Source organism: Elephantulus edwardii, unplaced genomic scaffold (assembly GCF_000299155.1).
Source record: "Elephantulus edwardii isolate Elephantulus edwardi_28Jun2011 unplaced genomic scaffold, EleEdw1.0 scaffold00185, whole genome shotgun sequence".
Taxonomy (NCBI): domain Eukaryota; kingdom Metazoa; phylum Chordata; class Mammalia; order Macroscelidea; family Macroscelididae; genus Elephantulus; species Elephantulus edwardii.
In genome coordinates this window covers 4,836,187-4,860,622 of record NW_006399935.1, presented here as the reverse complement: position 1 = coordinate 4,860,622, position 24,436 = coordinate 4,836,187, and the positions used below count along the sequence as shown (strand labels likewise).

Below are 24,436 nucleotides of genomic sequence, written 5' to 3'. Positions count from 1 at the left end.
GCCGGTAAGGGTGGTGCCTGTCAAGAGCCCCATGGCAGGACTGGGAGGTAAAGGGAACTGGGGAGCAGGTAGCCCGGTAGGCCTGGTCCTGGTGACCACCTGGGCCTCCCTGGTGTGTGTGGGGGGCACCGCAATGAAGAGTCGAGCTGAATCTAGGCGCCTTCTGTTGGCACCATGGCCTTCCACACACAGGTGCTGATGGGGGGCAAAGGCGACCGGGCAGATGTGCGAGGAGGAGTCATGAAGACTTTGAACAAGAGAAAAGGGACCCGCTGGTCTGAAATGTGAGGAGGTATGTGGATTTCCACAGGTGCGCACGGCCAGTGCTGGTTGACCAGACCCGACCACACAGCTGTGAGCCAGTGTAAAAGGCTGCAGTCGGTGCTTTACTCTGGGTTCTGCGTTCAGCTGCTGATGTTCAAAGTTCCAGCCAGAACAGGAGACTGTGGAGGAAGGCAGACACTTATCTCATGAGCACTGGCTTGACGGGCACCGGCAGGGTAGAGCTTGGCTCCCTAAGCTTCTCGGCAAGGTGGACCGACACGGTGCCTCTAACAATGGGCTCGTGCATATCGGGGTGATGAGGACAGCTCGGGATAGGAGGGGGTTCAGATCTGTTGTTCACAGAGTCGCTATGAGTTGAACTGGAGTTGACGGCGCCTAGAACTGCCAGAGATACAAGCTGGGTTTAGAAGAGGCTGTGACACTGGGGATATCCTTGATGGATCTTGGCTGAAGGTGGAGAGGACCAGAAGGGTGTCATTGTAGAGCGTTGTGGGTCGGGATGCAGATCAGAAGGACGGTAGTCTGAGGCCCCAGCTGCTCCGTGGCAGGAGGGTCAGTCCCCTGTGAAGCCCAATGAAAGGGCCCCAGGAACTACAGCTGACCAGAGGGCGGCGGCGCGGCCTGGGTTCTGTGCCCTTTCACCTCCCTGCAAGAAATGACTAAGATCCCACTTCCTTCACAGCCAGCCTCACCAACATTTGCGCGCGCGCGCACACACACACACACACACACACACACACACTCTCTCTCACACACTCACTCACACACACATTCTCTCTCTCTCTCTCTCTCTCCCTCCCTCTCTCTGTTCCATTCTTATTTTACTTATCTTAGACATCCTAGTAGGAGCAAAGTGGTCTCCCAATGTGCTTTTGATTTGCTTCTCCATGATGGTTAATTGAGCTCTGGTGGCACTGCAGTGCCAACTCGAAGGTACACAGTTCAAATCCACCAACTTCTTTGTGGGAGAAGGATGGGAAATCTCCTCCTGGGTGATTTCCTGCCTCTGGAAACCCACTGGAGGGTCATCTGTGAGTCAGTTCTGACTCCATGGTACATAACAACAATGACAGCAGTGATTAATAGGAGAAAGGATCGAACTTGCTAATGATTTCATCTTCCTTGGACCCACACTCAACACCATTGGTAACAGTAGTTAAGAAATCAAAAGATGAGTTGCATTGAGGAAATACAGTGTCAAGGACCTTTCCAAGGCGCTAAAAACCAAGAATGTCAGTTTAAAGACTAAGGTGCATCTGATCCAAGCCATGGCCTTTTCAATTACTTCCTATTCATCTGAAAGTTGGACAGTGAATAAAGATGACAGAAGAACTGATGCCTTGAGCTGTGGTGTTGGAAAAGAGAACTGAATATCCTACGGACAGATAAGAGAACAAACAGGTCTTGGAGAAAGTGCAACCAGGGGTGCCTCAGAGGCAAGGGCAGTGACACTTCCCCGCACATGTTGTTGTTGTTTTATGTGCCGTTGAGTCGTTTGCGACTCATAGTGGCCTTACATACAACAAACCTAAACCCTGCTCTATCTTGTGCCAATAGCACTGCCTCTGACACACCTATCCTGATTACCCCAGTCACTAAATCAGTCCACCTCATAGAGGGTCTTCCCCTCCTGTGCCGTCCCTCCACCCTCCCAAGCATGATGTCCCTCTCCAAAGACCTGCCTCTCCTTGCAACATGCCCAAAGTATGTCAGACGAAACCCCAGAATCCTTGCCTCCAAGGAGCAGCCTGGTTTAACCCTCTCTAGAATGAATCTGTTTTCTTGGCAGTCCATGGTCCATTCATTACTCTTCTCCAGCACCACAGCTCAAAGGCATCAATTCTTCTTCTATCCTCCCTAGTCATTGTCCAACTCTCTGATGCATAACAAGTGATTGTAAAGACCATGGCCTGTATCAGGCAGACCTTAGTCTCCAGAGAGACACCGTTGCTAGTCTGGGGATATTTTTAGGAGGGGATGATCCTTGGAGAAAGACCTCATGTTTGGAAGATAGAGAGTGAGCATAAGATTGGAGGCCCCTTGGCAAGACAGACTGACATGATGGCAGCATCCATGGGTTCGAGCATATCGGAGATGAAGACGGCGAGTGAGGACGGTCTAGAGCTTCTGTTCATAAGGTCACCGGGAGTCATGGCACTTAACAACAACAACAGTGATAAATGAACATTCAAATCCAGACTGGACTCAGCAGAGGCTGTGGCATGGGGATAGCCTTACCGACATCGGCTAGATCTTGGCTGAGAGAAGAGAACATCAGAATAGGTTTGAACAAATAAGAATGGTACCTTATTAACAAAGCAGAGGCATCAGCGGGGTGGATCATGATAATTTGTGGATAACACTGTGAATAACACTGTGAATTCCAGGACATTTAATTGTGCACATGCAAAACATGTACACGAATCAGGAAGCAGTCGTTCCCACAGAACAAGGGGATACTGTGCAGCTTCACATCAGGGGAGGTGTGTGTGCCTCAGGGTTGATATGAGTCTGGAATCCGTGTTGGGCTTGTTGGGGTGTGTGTGTGTGTTATGATTTGGGTAAAGGTGGCAGGGCAGCAGTTTCTCCTCCATCAGATTATACATGTTTCATTGGTCCCATTGACTGCAGTCCCCACAGTGTGACAGCACTTAACCCCCTCCCCCTCTGTGTCTCCCAAGTCCATTGACTGCAGTCTCTACTATGTGACAGCACTCAACCCTCTCCCTCCCTGTGTCTCCCATGTCCATTCCCAAAGACTGCAGTCCCCACTGTGTGACAGCACTCAACCCCCTTCTTCTCTGTGTCTCCCATGTCCATTCCCAAAGACTGCAGTCCCCACTGTGTGACAGCACTCAACCCCCTTCTTCTCTGTATCTCCCATGTCCATTGACTGCAGTCCCCACCATGTGACAGCGTTCTACCCCCTCTCTCCCTGTGTCTCCCATGTCCATTTTCACTGACTGCAATCCCCACCGTGAGACTCATTCCCCTTCCTCTGTGAGTCTCCCATTTCCATTTCTCCCTCTTCCCCATCCCCGCCTGGTTCTAAACTCGGCCCCTGGGCAAAAGCTTCCCCTTTGACCTCAAGTGTTTGGCTGTTTAAGGAGGACCTGACGCCCCAGTGTTACCAGCCCCTTATAAACCTGCCTGTATTTTGTCTGAAAATTGAGCCATGAAGTGGAAGCCAGTTCTGGGCTTGACGGATGACTGAGGCCATCGTCTGAGGGCTCACACCTGTGAGCAGTCCCCTCCTGACCAGCCTGGTCTTTTCTGTAGTCCTGAGCTTTGTTCTAAGTTCTTCCGGGGTCCTCATCTATGATCCCTTGAATAATCAGTGGTGGCAGCCGGGTACCATCTAGTTCTTCTGGTCTCAGAGCAGCAGAGGCTGGAGTTCACATGGTTCATCAGCCCTTTGAACTCATTGTTTTCAGGTATATTCCATTTTTGTCACTCTTTGTTCTTTAGGTGGCTGTTCACTGCTCATAAGAGGAAGAGGGTGAAGGCATCTCTGTGGGCTGTGCTGTGACCGTGGGGTCAGAAGCCTCCCAAGACTACAGTCCCATGTTGAACTTTAAAACTGCTCTCCTCTCACACACTCTGGGTGTGCTGCTAGGAGGGCCTGTGCTTGGAGGAGGTCATCATACTTGGAAAGGTGGAGGGTCAGAGAAAGAGAGGAAGACCCTCCACGAAGTAGACTGACATGTGTGATAATGACCTCGAGGGTGTCAGAGATTGTGAGGATGGCACAGGACAGGACAGGGCTCAGATCCATGGTTCACAGGGTCGCTGTGGCTCGTCATGGGTTCAATGCCGCACAAGAACAACAACAACTCTCTGAAATCCATTAAGCTTAGGGGGGAAACTGTCTCTTTAATGAATATTGCTGGCAAAGCTGCCTATCTATCTGCAGAAAACCGAAACAAGACTCATACATGATGCTATATTAAAAAATTAACTCAAGATGGATCGAAAACCTTGGAGTAGAAGCTAAAATTATAAATATCATCAAAGAAAAAAATTGGGGAAAATGTAGGCACCTCAGTTATGGCTGAAAAATCACCAAAAACAAAACAAAAAAATATAACTGATATACAACCAACAAAGGAGAAATTAGATGGTTATTATATGCCAGTGAGTAAAAACTGAGTATGGAAGTCCAAAGTTTCTGTAAACGTTCATTAAAATGAATAATAAGAAAAAAGCCTGACTGAGTCTATGAACAATGGCTCTTAACTTTACCGTATCCTGAACCAAACTCACCATCTCTGACACATTCGCTCCTGTTGCCACAGACATTGTGTCAATCCACCCAGGGTCTTCCTCTCCTTTGCTGACCTTCCACCCTTCTAAGCATGAGGTCCATCTTCAAGGACTGGTCCCTGCTGGCAACCTGCCCAAAGTGTGTGAGATGGAGCTTCAAATTCCTTGCCTCCAAGGAACAAGTTGGTTTCACCCTCTCCAGGTCAGACCTGTTTGTTCTCTTGGTGGTCCATGGTGTTCAGTACTGTTCTCCAGCACCACAGCTCAAAGGTATTGATTCATCTTCTGTCATTCTTAGTCATTGTCCAGCTCTGAGATGCATACCAAGCAACTGAGAAGACGATGGCCTGGATTAGGCGCACCTTAGTCTCTCAACTGACATTATTGCTCTTTAGCTTTCTGAATAGATCCTTGACAGCAGATTTTTTTTCCAGTGCAATCCATCTTTTGATTTCCTGACTGCTGGTGCCAAGGAAGTTGATTGTGGATCTATGCAGTATAAAATTGTGAAAAACCTCAATCTTTTCTCCAGCTATCACGATCCAGGTGGTGAGGATATTGGTTTTCTTGATGTTAAGATGTAATGTATGTGGGGGAGCTCTGGTGGCCTAGTGGCAAGAAGCTGCACTGCAATCCCAGAGGCGCATGGTTCGAATCCCACCAGACGCTCTGCCGGGAAAGGAGGGACAATCTCCTCCTGTACCAGTCAGATCTGATTTGACTGTACACAGACACACAAAATAATAATAATAATAATAATAATAATAAAAGATGTAATGTATGTGGAAGGCTGCAGCCCTGGACCTTCTGCAGCAAATGCTTCAGATGCTCCTCAGTTTTGGTAAGCAAGGTTGTATCGTCTGCATAACACAGGTTGTTGATGAGTCTCCCTCCAAATCTGATGCCACATTTTTCTACATAAAATCCAGCCTCTCAAATGACCTGTTCCTCATATAGATTTAAAAGGAACGGAGAAGGTTTACATGCCTGACATAACTTTCTTCTTGATTTTTAATCATGCGGTGCTCCCTTGTTCTGTTTGGACAACAGCTTCCTGGTCCAAGGATAGGTTTCCCATGAGCACAGTCAAGTACTCTGGGATTCTCATTCTTCTCAACATTACCCACAATCTGAAGTGATCCACACAGCCAGATGCCGTTGCACAGTCAATAAAACAGACATCCACATTTTTCTGGGACTCCACTGTCAGCCAAGATCCATCTGATATGATAGAGGCCCAGTGTGATACGTATCCTGATTTCCTCACTGCTGGTACCAGGGGTGTTGACTGTGGATCCAAGCAAGATTAAATCACTGACAGCTTCAATCCTTTCTCCTCTGTCCTGATGTTGACTGTTGGTCCTGGTGAGGACATTGATTAGGACTTCCTAAACATGAAATCCTTATGTAATTCAAAAGAATTCTGTAGAAGAGTAAAAAGAAAACCTACAGATTGGGGAAAAAGTTTTGCTAGTGATACATCTGATAAGGGCCTTATCTCTGAAATATGTAGGAAAATATAACAAGAGCCCAACAAGAGAATGACAAACATCTCAATCACAACAAGGATAGAGGGCATGGACGAGGCATTTCACTGAAGAAGACGTTCAGATGGCCAACACACCTAGGAAGACAGGCTCAAGGTTACCAGCCATCAGTGGGATGCAGATGAGAACCACAATGAGCCTTCAGTTTGTATGCTGAGCAAATTATTTGAGAAGCTGAAACCTATGAAAAAAAATGTGGCCTCAGGATTGGAGGAAGACTCACTAATAACCTTTGCTATGCAGACAATGCCACGTCACTTCCTGAAGGTGAGGAGGGCTTGAAGCACTTGCTGCAGAAGATCAAACAACCTTCAATATGAATTGTATCTCAATGTCAAGAAATAAAAATTTTTCACCACTGGACCAAAAGGCAACATCATATTATTGTTGTTGTTGTGTGCTGTCTGTCCTAGAGAGGGTGAAACCAGGGTTCTCCTTGGAGGTTAGGATTTTGAAGCTCTGTCTCACATGTTTTGGGCATGTGGCCAGGAGGTACTGATCCTTGGAGGAGGACATCATGCTCAGAAAGGTGGAGGGACAGTGCAGGAGAGGAAGACCCAGGATGAGGTGGATTGACACAGTGACTGGGGCAGTGGGAGTAGGTGTGTCAGAGTCAGTGAGACTGGCTCAGGACAGGGCAGGCTTCAGAGCTATTGCACATAGGGTCATTATGAGTCATAATCGACTCAACGGCACACAGCAACAACAACAACAAATCCTCTCCACTCTCTGAAAGCAAGACTTTTTTTTATCTGCATAATACTGGTTGTTGATGAGTCTTCCTCTAATACTGAGGCCACATTATTTTTCAAATAATCCAGCATTTTAAATGATTTGTTCAGCACGCAGATTGAATAGATATGGAGAATAGATACAGCAATGATTTGCACCCTTCCAGATTTTAAACCATGTAGTATTCCCTTGTTCTGTTTGGGTAACTGCTTCTTGGTCTATAAATGGGTTTCACATGAGCACAATTAAGTGTTCTGGATTCCCATTCTTCTCAAAGTTGTTATATGCCCTTAAGCTGACTGGGATTCAGCAATTCTATCAGCCACAATTTATTATGATCCACACAGTCAAAGACCTTTGCATAATCAATAAAACACAAGTAAACATTTTTATGGTCTTCTCTGCTTTCAGCCAACATCCATCTGACAGCAGCAGTGAGAATGCCACTTTCCACACCCTCCTCTGAATCCAATTTGAATTTCTGCAAGTTTCCTGGAGATGTACAGTTCTATTTTGAAAAGGATTTTCCAGGAATATTTTTTGGTTTTTATGTGTGTACTGTCAAGTTGGATCTGACTGGTACAGGAGGCGATTGTTCTCCTTCTTCAGCAGAGCGTCTGGTGGATTTGAACCACGCACCTCTGGGATTGCAGTGCAGCTTCTTGCAGGAATATTTTACTTGCATGTGATGTTAATGAAATTGTTTGATAGTTTCCACACTGTTGGATCACCTTTTTTTGAATGGGAACAAGTATGGACCTCTTCTAGGCAGTTGGCTTGGTAACCGTATCCCATCTTGGCTTAGACGAGTGAGCACGTCCAGGGCAGTATCTGTTGGCTGGAACATTTTAATTGGTATTCCATCAGTTCTTGGGGTATTATTACCATTGATTCTTGATCAAATGCTATTTCCTGAAATAATTCAGCATCGATCAGTTCTTTTTGGTGCAGTGATTGTGTATCTGTTCCACCTTCTTTTGATGCTGCCTGCATCATTCAAGATTCGCCCATAAAATCCTTCAGTGTTGCAATTCAAGGCTCGAGTTTGTTCTTCAGTCCTTTCAGTTTGAGAAATGCCAAGTGTGCTCTTCCCTTTCTGTTTTTTTAACTCAAGCTCCTCACACGTTTTGTTGTAACAATTGGCCTTCTCATCTCGAGTTGTTTAGCTTTCCTACTTCAGCATTTCTTCCAGGTGTTTTGGGTCCTTTTTTAAAAATTATTTTTAAAATTTTTATTAATATTTTAATGAAAATTCACAGAAAACTTGGATTTCCATTAATTCATTATTGCACATTTTCCTCCCTATGCCCCCACTCCTAGATTGTTTTTCTCTTTAAAAAGATTCTTTCACTGTTGCACAATTTCCTCCCTCTCATCACCCCCATTCTACTTTGCAATGCACATCTTATTCTAGACTGTTATCATGTAAATGATACCTAATCATGTACTGCTTTTAGGCAGTTCTTTCTGTTACCTGTTTCAATGTAGTGTACATTCTTTATCCCCTCTTTTCTTAGTTTCCCTTCAACCCCAATGTCATTGTTTTAGAATAGTGGCACCATGCAGTATTTGTCGTTTTTGTGACTGAGATATTTCACTCAGCATAATGTCTTCCAGGGTCACGCATTTTGTTTAGTATTTTATGAGTTCCTTGTTTTTCAGTGCTGCATAGTATTCCCTTGTATGACTATACCACAGCTTCTCTATCCATTCCTTTGTTGATGGGGACTTGGGTTGCCTCCATCTCTTTGCTATTATGAACTATGCAGCAATAAACATGGCGTGCATATATCTCTTTGGGTGGCGGTTCTGGTCTCTTTAGGGTAAATTCCCAGTAGTGGAAGTGCTGAGTCAAATGGCATTTCTATTTCAAACTTTTTGAGAAAGCACCAAACAACCTTCCATAGTGGTTGCACCATTTTACACTCCCACCAACAGTGAATAAGGGTTCCAATTTCTCCAAAACCTCGCCAGCATTTGTTGTTTGCTGCTCTGTTGAACTTTGCTATTGTTATTGGGGTGAGATGATATCTCCTAGTTGTTTTGATTGTTTTGGGTTCTTTATGCTAAATTTTTGGTGCAAGTTTCCAAGTCTCTTCTGACATCAGATTGGTCATTCTTTCAAGCCTTTGTAATGATGACCTTTCGCTTTCTTTTGACGCCCTTGATGTCACGTCTCCCTATCTGTAAGCTGTCTCCCCACTTTGTTGAGAAAGTCCTTTGATGAATAATTGAACTCACTCATTGTTACTGTCAAGTCAGAACCGACTCATAGCTGACCCTCTGCTGGGTTTCAGAGGCCGTGAGTGGCACAGAGGAGACTGGCTGTCTTTCTCTCATAGAGAAGCTGGTGAATCTGAAACACCAGAGAGCTGCCATTGCATTACCAGCCCAGCTCTCTAGGACCACACCGTTAGAGCTCCCTCTTGGGGAATAAGTTGTTATTGTTGTTAAGTGCTGTTGAGTCGTTTTCGACTCATAGCGACCCTAAGCACAACAGCCCTAAACCCTGCTCTATCCTGCGCCAACCGCACTGCCTCTGACACACCCATCCCGATTACCCCAGTCACCGAATCAATCCATCTCATAGAGGGTCTTCCCCTCCTGCGCTGTCCCTCCACCCTCCCAAGCATGATGTCCCTCTCCAAGGACCCGTCCCTCCTGGCAACATGTCCAAAGTATGTCAGACGAAGCCCCAGAATCCTTGCCTCCAAGGAGTAGCTTGGTTTAATCCTCTCCAAGATGAATCTGTTTGTTTTCCTGGAAGTCCATGGTACATTCAGTACCCTTCTCCAGCACCACAGCTCAAAAGCATCCACTCTCCTTCTGTCCTCCCTAGTCATTGTCCAACTCTCTGATGCATAACACGCGATTGCAAATACCATGGCCTGTATCAGGCGCACCTTAGTCTCCAGAGAGACACCATTGTTCCTGAGTACTTTAGAGAGGTCCCTAACAGCAGACTTTCCCATCGCGATACGCTTTTTGATTTCCTAACCGCTGGTGCCAAGAGTGTTGACTGTGGAGCTGAGCAAACTGAAGCTGTGAACACTCTCAATCTCTTCGTCATCCATCCTGACGCTGCCAATTGGTCCAGTGGTGAGAATCTTTGTCTTCTTGACATTGAGCCTCAGTCCATACTGAAGGCTGCAGTCCTTGACCCTTCGCAGCAAGTGCATGAGGTCTTCCTCAGTTTCAACAAGCAGGGTTGTGTCATCTGCATAACGCAGATTGTTAATAGATCTTCCACCAATCCTGATGCAACAATTCTCCTCATAGAGCCCAGCTTCTCGGATAATCTGCTCTGCATACATGTTGAAAAGGTATGGAGACAGGATGCATCCCTGGCATACACCCTTCCCAATTTTGAACCATGCGGTGTTACCCTGCTCTGTTCTGACTACTGCCTCTTGGTCCAAGTACAGGTTTCGCATTAGCACAATTAAATGTTCTGGGATTCCCATTCTTCTCAGAGTCAGCCACAGTTTGTTATGATCCACACAGTCAAATGCCTTTGCATAATCAATGAAACACAGATAGACATTCTTCTGGTATTCCTTGCTTTCAGCCAAGATCCATCTAACAACAGCAACAATATCCCTAGTACCACGACCCCTTCTAAACCCAGCCTGGACTTCTGGTATTTCTCTGCTGATGTGCTGTTCTAATCGTTTTTGGATAATCTTCAGTAGAATCTTGCTTGCATGTGAAATCAATGACACTGTTCTGTAGTTTCCACACTCAGTTGGGTCACCTTTCTTTGGGGATTTCATTTTTCACGAGATCCAACCGATCTGTGTTTTTTATGGTTAACATTTTGATTGCACTTTGAGAATACGTCATTAAGAGCTATGCTCTGCAGCCCCATGCCTGCACTCTCCTCTGGTAATTTTATGGTTTACTTTTCACGTTGAGGCCCTTGACTCTTTTTGAAAGGGTTTTTGTGTGTGGTGTGAGGCACAAATTGTTTTGTGCTGGTGGAAATCCAGTTTTTCCAGCTCCATTAGTGGATAGACCCTTCTTTCTTTTTTGAAAGGACTTAACAAGCACCCTTGTGGAAAATCAGCTGACAAAGGTACGTGTTTATTCCTGGAATTTTGGTGCCAATCTACTGGTCTTTATGTTATTATTATAGTGGTGTGCAAGTGCTAAACATCTCATTGAGCTCAGAGGAAACTCAGTTTCAGCAAGCAGGGTGTGTCATCTGCATAACGCAGATTGTTGACGAGTCTACCTCCAATCCAGATGCCACACTCCTCCTCACAGAGCCCAGCCTCCCAGATAATCTTTCTGCATATAGATTGAAAAGCTATGGAGACAGGACACATTCTTGGTGCACATCCTTCCCAATTTTGAACCGTGCAGTGTTTCCTTGCTCTGTTCTGATGACTGTCTCCTTGTCCAAGTATAGGTTTCATATAAGCACAATCAAGTGTTCTGGGATTCCCATTCTTCTCAGAGTCAGTCACAGTTTGTTGTGATCCACACAGTCAAATGCTTTTGCACTGTCAATGAAACACAGATAGACATTCCTCTGGTACTCTCTGCTTTCAGCCAATATCCATCTGACATTAGCTATAATATCCCTAGTGCTATGGCCTCTTCTGAACCCAGCCTGAACTTCAGGCAGTTCTCTGTTGATGTGCTGTTCCAGTCGTTTTTGGGTAGTCTTCAGTAGACTCTTGCTTGCATGTGATATAAGTGATATTGTTCAATAATTTCTGCACTCTTGTCAGATCACCTTTCTTTGGTGGTTGTCATCCAGATTTCTTGAGGAGGACCTGAAGTGCTTGCTGCAGAAGTCAAGGACTTCAAAATGAGCTTCAATATGGATTGAAGCTCAACATCAAGAAAATAAAGATTCTCACCACTGGGCCAATTGGCTGCATCATGATAGAAGGTGAAGAGAGTGAGATTGTTAACAGCTTTAGTTTGCTTGGCTCTACAATCAACAGTCTTGGTACCAGCAGCCAGGAAATTAAAAGATGAATTGCACTGGGAGAGTCGGCTGTCAGAGACCTCTCCAAGGTACTGAAGAGCAACGATGTCAGTCTGGAGACTAAGATGCACCTGATATAGGTCATGGTCTTTGCAGTTACTTGCTATGCGTCAGAGAGCTGGATAATGACTAGGGGTGATAGAAGGACAGTTGATGCCGTTGAGCTATGGTGCTGAAGAAGAGTATTGGATATACCACGGACCGCTAAAAGAACAAACAAGCTCATCCTGGAGAGGGTGAAGCCAGGCTGCTCCATGGCAAGGATTCTGGAGCTTTGTCTGACATACTTTGGCATGTTGCAAGGAGGGACCAGTCCTTGAGGAGGGACATCATGCTTGGGAGGGTGGAAGGACAGTACAGGAAAGACCCTTGATTTGATGGATTGATTCAGTCACTGGGGTAATGGGGATAGGTGTGTTGGAGACAATAAGATTGGCACAGAATAGAGCAGTGTTTTAGGCTGCTATACAGAGGGTCATTATGAGTCACAGGTGACTTGATGGCACACAACAACAACAATGGAAACTTGCACCAGCAGTCAGGATACCAAAAGACATTGTATTAGGAAAGTCTGCTGTCAGAGACATCTCTAGAGTACTGAAGAGCAATGATGTCAGTCTGGAGACTAAGGTGTGCCTGATCCAGGCCATGGTCTTTACAATTACTTGCTGTGCATCTCAGAGCTGGACAATGAATAAGGATGACAAAAGAAGGATCGATGCTGTTGAGCTGTAGTGCTGGAGAAGAGTATTGAATACACCATGGATGGCCAGGAGATCAAATGAGTCCATCCTAGAGAGGGTGAAACCAAGCTGCTCTCTGGGGGCCAGGATTTTAAAGCTCTGTCACACATACTTTGGGCTCATGGCCAGGAGGGGCCAGTTCTTGGAGATGAACATCATGCTTGGGAGGATGAAGGATCAGGGCAGGAGAGGAAGACCCAGGATGAGATGGATTGACTCAGTGACTGGAGATGTGGGATTGGGTCTTTTGAAGACAATAAGTTTGGCTCAGGATAGGGCAAGGTTCAGAGCTCCTGTACATAGGGTTGCTATGAGTTACAGGGGACTTGAAGGCACATAAAGACAACAAGGGAACCTAGACAGGGACACAGAAGGAATTGTCAATTATTTCACTCTACTAGGATCTACAATCTACAGCCATAGCAGCAACAGTCAAGAAATCAAAATATGTGCTGCGTTGGGAAAATCTGCTACAAGAAGGTCTCTGAAAGGGAGCTCTAGCCTAGTGGCAAGAAGCTGCACTGCAATCCCAGAGGTGCGCAGTTCAAATCCACCAGATGCTCTGCTGGAGAAGGAGGGACAATCTCCTCCTGTACCAGTCAGATCTGATTTGATGGCACACACACAAAAAATAGTAAAATTTATAAAAAAAAAGTTATCCGAAGAGCTAAAGAGCAAGACTGTCAGTTTAAAGAGTAAGGTGTAAAGAAAAAAGTGCAGTAATGAATGAAAATCCAAAATCTCTGTAAATGTTATTAAAATTAATAAAATAAAATTTTAAAAAAGAGTAAGGTGCCCCTGATCTATATCACTGGGTTTTTTTAAAAATTGCTTCCTATGCATTTGAAAGTTGGACCATGACTAGAGATGATAGGAGAGGAATCAACGCCTTTGAGTTGTGGTGTTGGAGAAGAGTATTGAATGCGCCATGGAATGAGCCTAAAGGACAAATCAATCTCTCTTGAAAGAAGTGCAACCAGAATGCTCCTTAGAGGCAAAGGTGGTGAAACTTCATCGCACGCACTTCGGGCATATTTCCAGAAGGAACCAGTTCTTGGAGAGAGTCATCCTGGTGGCAAAGGTAGAGGAAGAAGACCCTTAACAAGATGGGTTGACAGCAGGACAGAAATCTCGAGGATGGTGCAGGATAGGGCAAGGTTCAGATCTGTTATTCTTAGGGTCACTGTGAGTCAGAGTCAACAGGATGGCACCTAATCAAACAACAGAATGTTAAAGAGCAAGGATGTCACTTTGAGCACTAAGGTGTGCCTGCCCCATTCCATAGTGGAACGGCATGCCTTCAGGATTGCAATGCAGCTTCTTGCCCCTAGGCCATCAGAGTTCCCTAATGTGATAGAATGGATGGTAACTCCTCCTTTGGTCAGTTGAGGTCATGCCAGTGCAGGGAGGGTCCTAACTATAATCACTTCTGAGTCATACATGAAGAGCAGCGTGTCATAGATATACAGGCATCCATACGACACACAGACAGACATGTGGGAAGACAGATGCCACGTGCGGATTGCAAAGGAATCAAGGGCCACCTGGGGCTACCAGCAAGGAAAGAACTGACACGGCTGACATCCTGATTCGGGTTTTCAGCCTTCAGAACTATGAGGACAGCCGTTTCTATCCCTTAAAGACACCGCCCACTTGTTTCTGTTTGAGCAGCACTAGAAGACCTGCGGGGATTTGATCCCAGGGAGTAGGCACTGCTTGCACAGAGATCACATTGAGGAAGTGGATTTGCACGTGGGTAGTGGGCACAGACTGGAGGGACCATGATGAGCTGGGAATCACAGCCCGGACGTCACTGTGGTTGTGTCTTATTTGTTATGCAAAGACATTTGACTGTGTGGATCATAACAAATTGTAGCTTACCCAGAGAAGAATGGGAATCCCAGAACACTTAACTGCGCTCATGTGAAACTTTTACATATACCAGGATGATGTTGTCTGACAGAATGAGGGGGACACTGCATGGTTTAAAATCAGGAAAGGTGTGTGTCTCTCCATACTTTGTCAATCTGTACACGGAGCAGATCATTCAAAAAGCTGGACTAGAGAAAGACGAACGTGGCCTCACAATTAGGGTAAAACTGAACCACAACCTGCATTATGCAGATGCCACAAATTTGCTTTGCAGGTGAAGAGGACTTGAAGCACTTAACTGCACAAGATCAAAGACTACACAGCCTTCAATCTGGATTCCATCTCAACTTCAAGAAGGCAAAAGTCCTCCCTGATGGACCGACAGACAACATCATGGTAGCTGAGGAAAAGACTGGAATTGTCAATTACTTGGATCTACAATCAACACCCTTGATAACAGCAGCCAAGAAATCAGGAGCTGTTTGTTGTTCTGGGAACATCTGTGGTCACAGAACACTCCAAAGGTCGTTTTTTTTTTTGGTTTTTTTTTTTAACTTTGAAAATGTTTTAACTTTTTTTTCCACTGTTGCACCTTTTCTTCCCCCTTTCTCCACCCGCCCCTCATTGCACCCCTTGTTCCAGATTGTTGTCATGCATATAACCCCTAATCACGCATTCCTTTCGGACAGTTCTTCCCCTCATCTGATCTAATGCACTGCTCATTATCTATCCACTTCCTCCCTTCTTTCCCCAATCCCTTCACGAATCAGTCCTGCTTTATAACAGCGGCTTATGCAATATTTGTCGTTTTGTGACTGAGACATTTCACTCAGCATATTGATAAATGATAGTTATAGAAAGAATTCAGGCCTTTTGTTCATAGGGCCGCTATAATTCATGCTTGACTCGACGGCAATCAACAACACCCTCCAGGCTCCCCCGTGTTGTGTCATGTTGTATGAGTTGATTTTCTGTGCTGCATAATATTCCATTGTGAATGTACCATAGTTTTCCTATCCATTCGTTTGTTGAAGAGCATTTGGGTTGCTTCGATCTCTTTGCTATTGTGAATAACACAGCAATAAACATGGGTGTGCATATATCTTTTTGATTCATGGCTCTGGTTTCTTTAGGGTATATTTCCAGTAGTGGATTTGCTGGGTCAAATGGAGTTATCTAACTTTTTGAGAAAGTGCCAGACCGCTTTCCGTAGTGGTTGCACCATTTTACACTCCCACCAGCAGTGAGTAAGGGTTTCAATTTCTCCACAACCTCGCCAGCATTTGTTGTTTGCCGCTCTGTTGAACTTTGCTATTGTTATGTGGGTAAGATGTTATCTTATTGTTGTTTTGATTTGCATCTCTCTTACAGCTAGGGGTTATGAACATTTCTTCAGGTATGTGCCATCCAAATGTCATCTTTGATGAAGTGTCTCTTCCTATTCTGTACCATTTTGTGTTTGGTTGTTTTCCTTTCTCTTGTTGAGGTGCTAGTCTGTAAATTTTAGATCTCTCTTATCAGATATGTCATTGCCAAGTATTTTTTCCCCAGTCTATGAGTTTCCCTCTTACCCTGTTGGAGAAGGTTTTTTTTTTCATATTGAGATTGGATGTTTCGAAGGACTCATTCATCTATTTTATTCTCTCTTGGTTGTAGGTTTTTCATTATGCTTGCAAGACTTCATGCTGTGAATTAGGGCTTCTGGAGTCTTTCCTCTCTTTTATCTGATGAATTTTATAGTCTTCGGTTTTACTCCTAGGTCTCTGATCCACCTTGAGTGGGTTTTTTGTATGGTGTGATGTGTGGATCTTAAGTTTTCTGCAGACTGTTTTCCAATTTTGTCAACACCATTTGTTAAAGAGCCTGTCATTTCACCCAAAGTCTCTGTAAACTTTCATTAAAATTAATAGAAAAAAATGAAAATAATAAAAGAGCCTGTAATTTCCCCAATTAACTGATTTAATCCCCTTGTCAAAGATCAGTTGACCATAGGTGGATGAACTGATTTCTAGATTCTCTATTCCATTGACCTGTGTGTCTGTCACTGTACCAGTATCACGCTGTCTCAACCACCATGGCTGTGTAGTAGGATTTGAGATTGGGGAGTGTGATACCTCCTACCTTGTTTCTCTTTTTTGGTAGTGTATTGCTTCTTGTTGTTGTTGTGTACCATCGAGTTGGAACTGACCCAGAGTTGACCCTCTGGCTGGTTTTCAGAGGCAGTTAAAAGCACAGGAAACTGTCCATCCTTCTCCCTCGGAGCAGCTGGTGGACTTGAATTGTGTGCCTTTGGGGATTGTGGCACAACTTCTTGCCACCACTGGGACAATTGGGAGCCTCACAGTAGAGAAGAGACTAAGATGGTTAACAACTCCAGCTTGCTTGGTTCCACAATCAATATTCTTGGCACTGGTAGTGAGGAAATCAAACAATGAATTGCATTGGGAAAGTCTACTGTTAGGGACCTCGCTAGAGTATTGAAGAGCAATGATGTCACTCTACAGACTAAGGTGTGCCTGATCCAGGCCATCATCTTTGCAGTTACTGGCTATGCATCAGAGAGTTGGACAATAGATAAGGATGACAGGAGGACTGATTTGAGTTGTGATGCTGGAGAAGAGTATTAAACATACCATGGATCACCAGGAGAACAAACAGGTCCGTCTAGGAGAGGGTGAAACCACACTGCTCCCAGGAGGCAAGGATTTTTTTTTTAAAATATTAATTTTAATGAAAATTTACAGAGATTTTGTATTTTCATTAATTCATTGTTGCACTATTCTCTCTGCTCACCCCTCCCCTCCAGTTTGTTCCTCTCTTTAAAAAGAAAAATTCTTTAATTGTTATACAATCCCCCCACCCCAAGTCCACTCCACTATGGAGCCTTCACTCTGGACTACTGTCATGACAAAGATACCTAATAATATATACCTTTTAAACAGTGCTCTCCCTCATCTGTTTCAATGCAGTATACATAATTTATCCCATCTTTCTTAGTCTTCCCTCCCCCCAAACACATGTCAGTCCCGTTCTACAACAGTGGCACCATGCAGTATTTGTACTTTGTGACTGAGATATTTCACTCAGCGTAATGTCTTCCAGGGTCACCCATTTGGAATAATATTGCATGAGTTCCTTGTTTTTCAATGCAGCATAGTATTCCATTGTGTGACTATACCAGAGCTTCTCTATCCATTTGTTTGTTGATGGGTGCTTGGGTTGTTTCCAACTCTTTGCTATTGTGAACAAAGCCGCGATACACATGGGTGTGCATGAGGCAAGGATTTTGACACTCCATCTTACATACTAGGCATATGGCCAGGAAGGTCCAGTCGTTGAAAAAGGACATCATGCATGTAAGGGTGGAGGGACAGCACAGGAGAGGAAGACCTTCAATTAAGATGGATTGACTCAGTGATCGAAGTAATGGAATTCAGTCTATTGAGTGAGATAAGCTCAGGATAGGGCACGGTTCAAAGTTAATGTCCATAGATAGGGTTGCTATGAGTCGCAGGTGACTCGATGGCACGTAACAGCAGTAACAATTACTTATTTGGGGCCTCTTCCCATTCCAGATAAAATTTGAAATTGTCTTTTCCATCTCGAAGAATGGAATTGGTATCTATATTGGGATTGCATTGAATTTGTAGATTGCCTTTGGTAGAACTGTCATTTTCATGATATCTGTGTATTTGTTCTTTTTGTAGAGACAGATACCTGAAAACATGTTTTCGTCATAAATTCATGAGGCTATGCCTTTTCCTGAGCATGGATTTGGCTACTTATTCCACTTATTTCTATTCTTTCTCAAATGCCTGTAATTAAGATTTGAAACTGTCCTCTGTGTACTTGTATACCTCCCACGGTATTTAATTTGCTGTGCTCTCATCAACCAGTTTTAAATATCGTGTTGATTGATGTTTCAGTATTTCCTACTATATGGATTCCACGAACTATGAGATTAATTATATTGCAAGGTGGCTAGTGAGTGAGGTATGAATGATGAGATTTGCTTTACGGTCTGTTGTTTTAGTTGGGTCAGTTCTGAATTATAGTGACCCCATGTGACAGAGAAGAACTTCCCCAGGCAGAGCCACTTGGGGGATCAAACCACTGACCTTTGATTAGCAGCTGAGTGCTTAAACACTATGCCACCAGTGCTTCTTATCACTCCCACTTTCATGATGCCTCCAAGTGTTTAAGAATGTATGCTCTTTGCATCCAGAAATCAAATGCTGCCCCTTTGATCAAGTTTGTGGCTGCATTATTCACCTCGAGAGCTTTACTCCCTTAACTGCTTGTTCTCAGTTTCGAAGAGTTGGACTCACTCTCCCAGCACAACTGTGATTCTCTTTCTCCCAAGATTTCACTTTAAACTCTGTGTGCAGGTACTCTAGCTTTGTCAAATGCTGCCCCATACACTTCTCTTCCACCTCTCCCTTTCTCCACAGCCTGTCTGCTTTTCCCACTATCCCACGGTAAACAGAAAATTCTTTCCTACCCCCAGATTCAGTTCTGTTATTGCCTCCCACTCTCTGTTTTCTCTCGACACCCAACATTCATTTTAGTACTTAACAGATACCTTCATCTGGATGCCTTTCTTCTGGCTTTCTCAGTGTCTTTGCATTATTATTTTACTTTGATTAGCACTTGGTTAATGTGACTCATAGTGACCCTATGTACAACAGCCCTAAACCCTGCTCTATTCTGTACCAGTCTCTCTACCTACCCCCAAAACCCCAGTCAATCAATCCATCTCATCAAGAGTCTTCCTCTCCTGTGCTGTCCCTATGTCCTCCCAAGCATGAAGTCCCTCCTCAAGGACTGGTCCCTCCTTGAAACATGTCAAAAGTATGCCAGATGAAGCCTCAGAATCCTTGCCTCCAAGGAACAGCCTGGTTGATCCCTCTCTAGGACAAACCTGTTTTTTCTCCTGGCAGTCCATGGTATATTCAATACTCTTCTCCAGAACAACAGCTCAAAGGCATAAATTCTCCTTCTATCTTCCCTAGTCATTGTCCAGCTCTCTGACACATAGCAAGTGATTGCTATGTATGGCCTGTATCAGGCGCACCTTAGTCTCCAGAATGACATCATCGCTCTTCAGTACTTTGGAGAGGTTTCTAACAGACTTTCCCAATTCAATACGTCTTTTCATTTTCTGGCTGCTGGTGCCAAGATTGTTGACTGTGGAGCCAAGCAAACTAAAGCTGTGAACAATCTCAGTCTCTTAACCATCTATCATGCTGCTGCCAATTGGCCCAGCGGTGAGAATCTTTTGTTTTCTTGATGTTGTGCTTAATCCATAATGAGGGCTGTAGTTCTTGACCCTCTGCAGCGGGTGCTTCTGGTCCTCCTCAGTTTCAGCAAGCAGGGTTGTATCATCTGCATAACGCAGATTGTTGATCAGTCTTCTTCCAATTCCGATGGCACATTTCTCCTCATAGAGCCCAGCCTCCCAGATAATCTGTTCTGCATATAAATTGAAGAGTTATGGAGATAGGACATATCCCTGGTATACACCCTTCCCAATTTTGAACAATGCTCTTCCCCATTTTGTTCCCTTGTTCTGACAGCTGCCTCTTGGTCCAAGTATAGGTTTTACATTAACACGATCAAATGTTCTGGGATTCCCATTTTTCTGAGTTAGCCACAGATCCACACAAATGTCTTTGCATAGTCAGTGAAAAACAGGTAACACATTCCTCTGGAATTCCCTGCTTTCAGCCAAGGTCAATCCAACAGTAGCTATAATATCCCTAGTACCATGACCCCTTCTAAACCCAGCCTGCACTTAACGGCAGTTTTCTGTTGATGTGCTGTACCAGTCATTTTTAGATAATCTTTAGCAGAATCTTGGTTGTGTATGGTATGAATGATAGTTTCCACACTCTATCAGATCACCTTTCTTTGGAATGGGACCAAATATAGATCTCTTCCAGTCAGTTGGCCAAGTGCTACATACTTTTGGTATTTCTAGATAAAGATTTTGATTTTGTAAATGCAAGAAAACAATCTTAAAAGTGCCCCATTATAGTTGACAAGTGCCCAATTTCGTCTTTATTTCTTCATTTATCTCATGCTTTAGTTATTTGAATGGAAAACTTATTTTAGTTACTTTTTCATGTGTAATTTCAATTTTTCTCATTCTCTAATAAGTAAGTTTCAGACTATGATTTCTCCTCTGGATACTCCTTTGGCTGCATTCTGAAAGTTTTATTTCAGAATGTGCTATTTAAACTGTTGATCAGTTTTAACAGCTGTGATTTCCACCTTTGTGCCTTGTTTAGAAATGAGTTTTTTTAATTTTTTTATTATTTATTTTGTGTGCGTGTACCATCAAATCAGATCTGACTGGTACAGGAGGAGATTATCCCTCCTTCCCCGGCAGAGCATCTGGTGGGTTCGAACCGTGCGCCTCTGAGATTGTAGTTGCAGTTCCTTGCCACTAGGCCACCAGAGCTCCCCTAGAAATGAATTTTAAAATTTGTGATTGTACATCTTTTCAAGGATAGCTAATTTAATTGCAAACTATATTCCTTTGGATTCATATCAGGATAGCTAATGATTTGTTTTTGGATCTTGTGAGGCTCTGCATTGCTGCTGTTTTACAAATGCTTCCTGTGTCCTGGAAGACTTGGGACATGGGAGATAATATCTGTTCAACCTATTTATTAATAATGTTAGTCACAGCTCTTTATGCTTTTTGAGTCCTTGATGTGCTAGTTTCTATAAGACATGGCCCTACCTTATCTTGGTCTTTGGGCTGCACCTCTGGCCTAAAACCATTTCTCTTGTCCTTGGACGTTTTTTGTGGAGGACATCTTTTGCCCCATGTCTGGATTTTCAGACATGGATGGAGACAGTAGCATGACTCACCCTCTCCTCTCAGGTTTGGGGCTCACAGGAGGGGGTCTCTTCCCGGGAAGCAGGGTTAGAGCTTGGGAAAGGGACCAGCACACCCCTCTGTGGTTTCATCCTCACCACCCTGCCCTGGAGGAAAGGGTGGCAGCCCAGTGTGGTATTTGAGGCTGAAATCCCAGTTCTGCCTTAACTATGTTAAGCTCTACTTAACTGTGTGACTTGGAGAAGGTGCCTGACCCCTTCTGAGCCTTTTTCCTCATCTGTGTAAACTGGACTGAGGACCCTCCATCTCAGAGGTCTGGGACATTCTAGGTACTGAATGATGATCACTTTTTATAGGCAAAATCGGAGGTGTGTGGGTTCTGGATTTGCAAGATCCCTAGTTCAAATCCCATCTGGGCCATGCCACTTCTCTGGCTCAAGAGCTCTGTTCAGCCAGCACCCTTCAGTGAGAGGCAGCCCTCCAGGCCCTGTCCCCTGGAGTATGAAAGGACAGTGGGGGACACGACAAGATGCCACTGTGGGCAGGGGTCGGACAATTTTCCTTTAATACAAAGTCGATATATCTACATACACAGAGGTGGGAAACCACCCAGCCACTTCCGTTGAATAAACAGTGGGAAGCAGCGGCAGATCTGCTCTTGTACAAAGAGAAAAACTCACTTGCTTTGGGGGGAAGGGGTCCCATCCATCTGCTTTTTTTTTTTTTTGCCCCAAAACTGCCCCGTAGTCCCAGGAGGGAGGGTCCCTGATCCGGGGCTGCCCACATGCCCCTCTCCCCGGAGGACAGCAAACTTCTCCGTGTTCCTGGCCCCCACAGGGTGGGGGTGTGTGTGGGAGGCGGGGCCCTTTGGCTGAACCCCAGAAGCTGCTTGGCCCCACCCTCAGAGCTGTACTTGATATGTCTGAGAATTTAATTTAAAAATTAAAAAAAAGAAAAAAAGGAGGGAGAGGAAAGGCGCGTAGTTGTCCGCCACCTGCACAGGTGGGATCCCACCTGGGGACGGCTGAGCCCACCGCGGGGATGCACAGATGGACAGGACCAGACACAGTGGGCTGTGCATTTTATACCCGGACACTGGTGGGGTCTGGTGGTTGGTTCTTTTTTAAAAAAAGGAGGGGGGAAAAATACACTATTTAAAAAAAAAGAAAAAGGAAATGTCACTGGTTACTGTTACACTGAGAGTTGAAAAAAAAAAAAGTGGGTTTCCGCCCCCAAGTCCAGCGCCCCACTCCCCAAGTCCAGCACCCCAGTGCGGCACGGGAGGGTGCACGGCTTGGGGCCAGGGGGTCTGCGGCCTGGCCCCGCCCAGTCCTGGGGAGCACCCCTGTTTGCTCACCGTCCCCCCACCCCCCACCCCGGAATCTCTGTTTTGGAAGGGAGGGAGGAATGTGCCAAGTATGGGAAGGCAGCGGCCGGCTGGGGGCAGGGGGTGTGTGCGCCCAGCCTGGCCCCGTCACTGCCTCCTGCCTCGGGGCCAGGCCTCCAGGGTCCGTCCAGCACGGGCACGTCGGGTCAGCGGGGTCAGGCCTCCAGGGTCCGTCCAGCACGGGCACGTCGGGTCAGCGGGGTCAGGCCGAGGGCCATGGCTTTAGGTTGCATAGTGGTCGAAGCTCCCCAGGTACTCGAGGGCGGCCTGGTAGCAGAACTGGTACTCGTCCTGCAGGGAGGAGGGGGGGGCGTGAGTGCTGGGCAGCTGCCCTGCTGCCCGCTCACAGGAGCCGCCAGCCCTGGCAACACTGGGGGGAGCCCTCCAACTCATAACTGGTTAGTGCGAAGCGACTCCCAGCCGACCCTCCAGGCATTCAGAGAACATGGTGCCGGGGAGACAGCCCACCGTCCTCCTGCGGAGCTGCTGGTGGATTTGAACTGCTCACCTTTAGGCTGGCAGCTCCAACATTTCCTAAAGCACTGGGGGGTCCCCCAAAATACTGTGGCAGCCTCCCACCTTTCCGCCTTTGCACAGTACACACCTCTTTTGTTTTTTAATTTTTTAAAAAAATTTTGTTTTACTTTATTATTTTTTGTGTGTGTACTGTCAAATCAGATCTGACTGGTACAGGAGGAGATTGTCCCTCCTTCTCCAGCAGAGCATCTGGTGGATTTGAACCATGCACCTCTGGGATTGCAGTGCAGTTTCTTGCCACTAGGCCACCAGAGCTCACCTGTTTTTAAATTTTCTGACTGTGACTTAGAGGAAAGTTTAGAGAGAAGAGGATTTCTGTTCACCAATTCAAAGGTCGCAGTTCCCACAACGGGACAGCACCCTTCCTGCTTCCTCCTCGTGTCTCCCGCTTCCATTCATCCCTCTTTCCTGCCTGGTCCTGCCATCTGAACTCTCTCCTGTGACAGCTCAGCTATGCCCTCAGGCGGGGAGTCTGTCTCCCTCAAGCTGAGGCCGCTCTAAGACACTGTCACTCGGGCCCCACAGGAGGATGAGCTCAGGACAGGCCACTTCCTGCTCTGGACACTTCCCCACCGGCACATCAGAGAGGACTGGACATCTGCCTTGGTGGCCGATGCATCCGTCAGGCCCGAGGCAGGGGCCTGACTCAGCTGTGAGGTCTCCCTGTGACAGGGACCAGCGGGTCCACCCTGTCACTGCAGGAGACAATCCTTGGATCTGGACCTCAGTGGACTTTGACACATGGCGACACCACATGCCAGGGCAGAGCTGTGCCTGAGGGGCCTGCAGGGGTTGTGAGGACCTTAGTGGACTCTGACCCATGGCGACCCCATGTGCCAGGGCAGAACAATGCTCCAGGGGCCTGCAGCGGCTGTGACCTCTTAGAAGAAGATGCCCAGCCCTTCCTCTGAAGCCCTTTGGGGGTTTTTGACCCCCCATCCTTTTGGAGAGCAGCTGAGTGTGCACACTGCCCTGACGCCTCCCGGGGCTGCCCTCATCCCCCAGCCACCCTCACCTCCGTCTGCACCATGGCCGGCCGCTGGGTCCGCAGCATCTTCACGGTCTGGAAGATGTCCACCACGCCCTCGTACCGCATCCGCTCCAGGACGATGCTGAGCGTGATGAAGACGCCCGTCCTGCCCACGCCGGCGCTGCAGGGGAGCAGAGGGGTCAGGGACTGCCCCACGGTGGGGGGACCAGTCACGGGAGGGGTGTGTGTGTGTG

General features: G+C 45.9%; 1 protein-coding gene across 2 annotated transcripts in view; it reads right to left on the bottom strand.

The window, feature by feature from the left end:
• Window positions 1-22,826: 22,826 nt before the first annotated feature.
• The window catches only part of PTPRS (protein tyrosine phosphatase, receptor type, S), an 89,331-nt gene continuing 87,721 nt past the window's right edge, over window positions 22,827-24,436 (bottom strand). Inside the window, exons 27-28 of one of the 2 annotated variants that reach the window (XM_006896376.1) lie at window positions 24,228-24,363; window positions 22,827-22,966 (exon numbers count right to left, since the gene is read on the bottom strand). In XM_006896376.1, the coding sequence (XP_006896438.1) occupies window positions 22,898-22,966; window positions 24,228-24,363 (205 nt within the window). In that variant the 3' untranslated portion in view covers window positions 22,827-22,897. The remainder of the gene's footprint in view (window positions 22,967-24,227; window positions 24,364-24,436) is intronic. The other variant, XM_006896375.1, reaches the window with a different exon arrangement.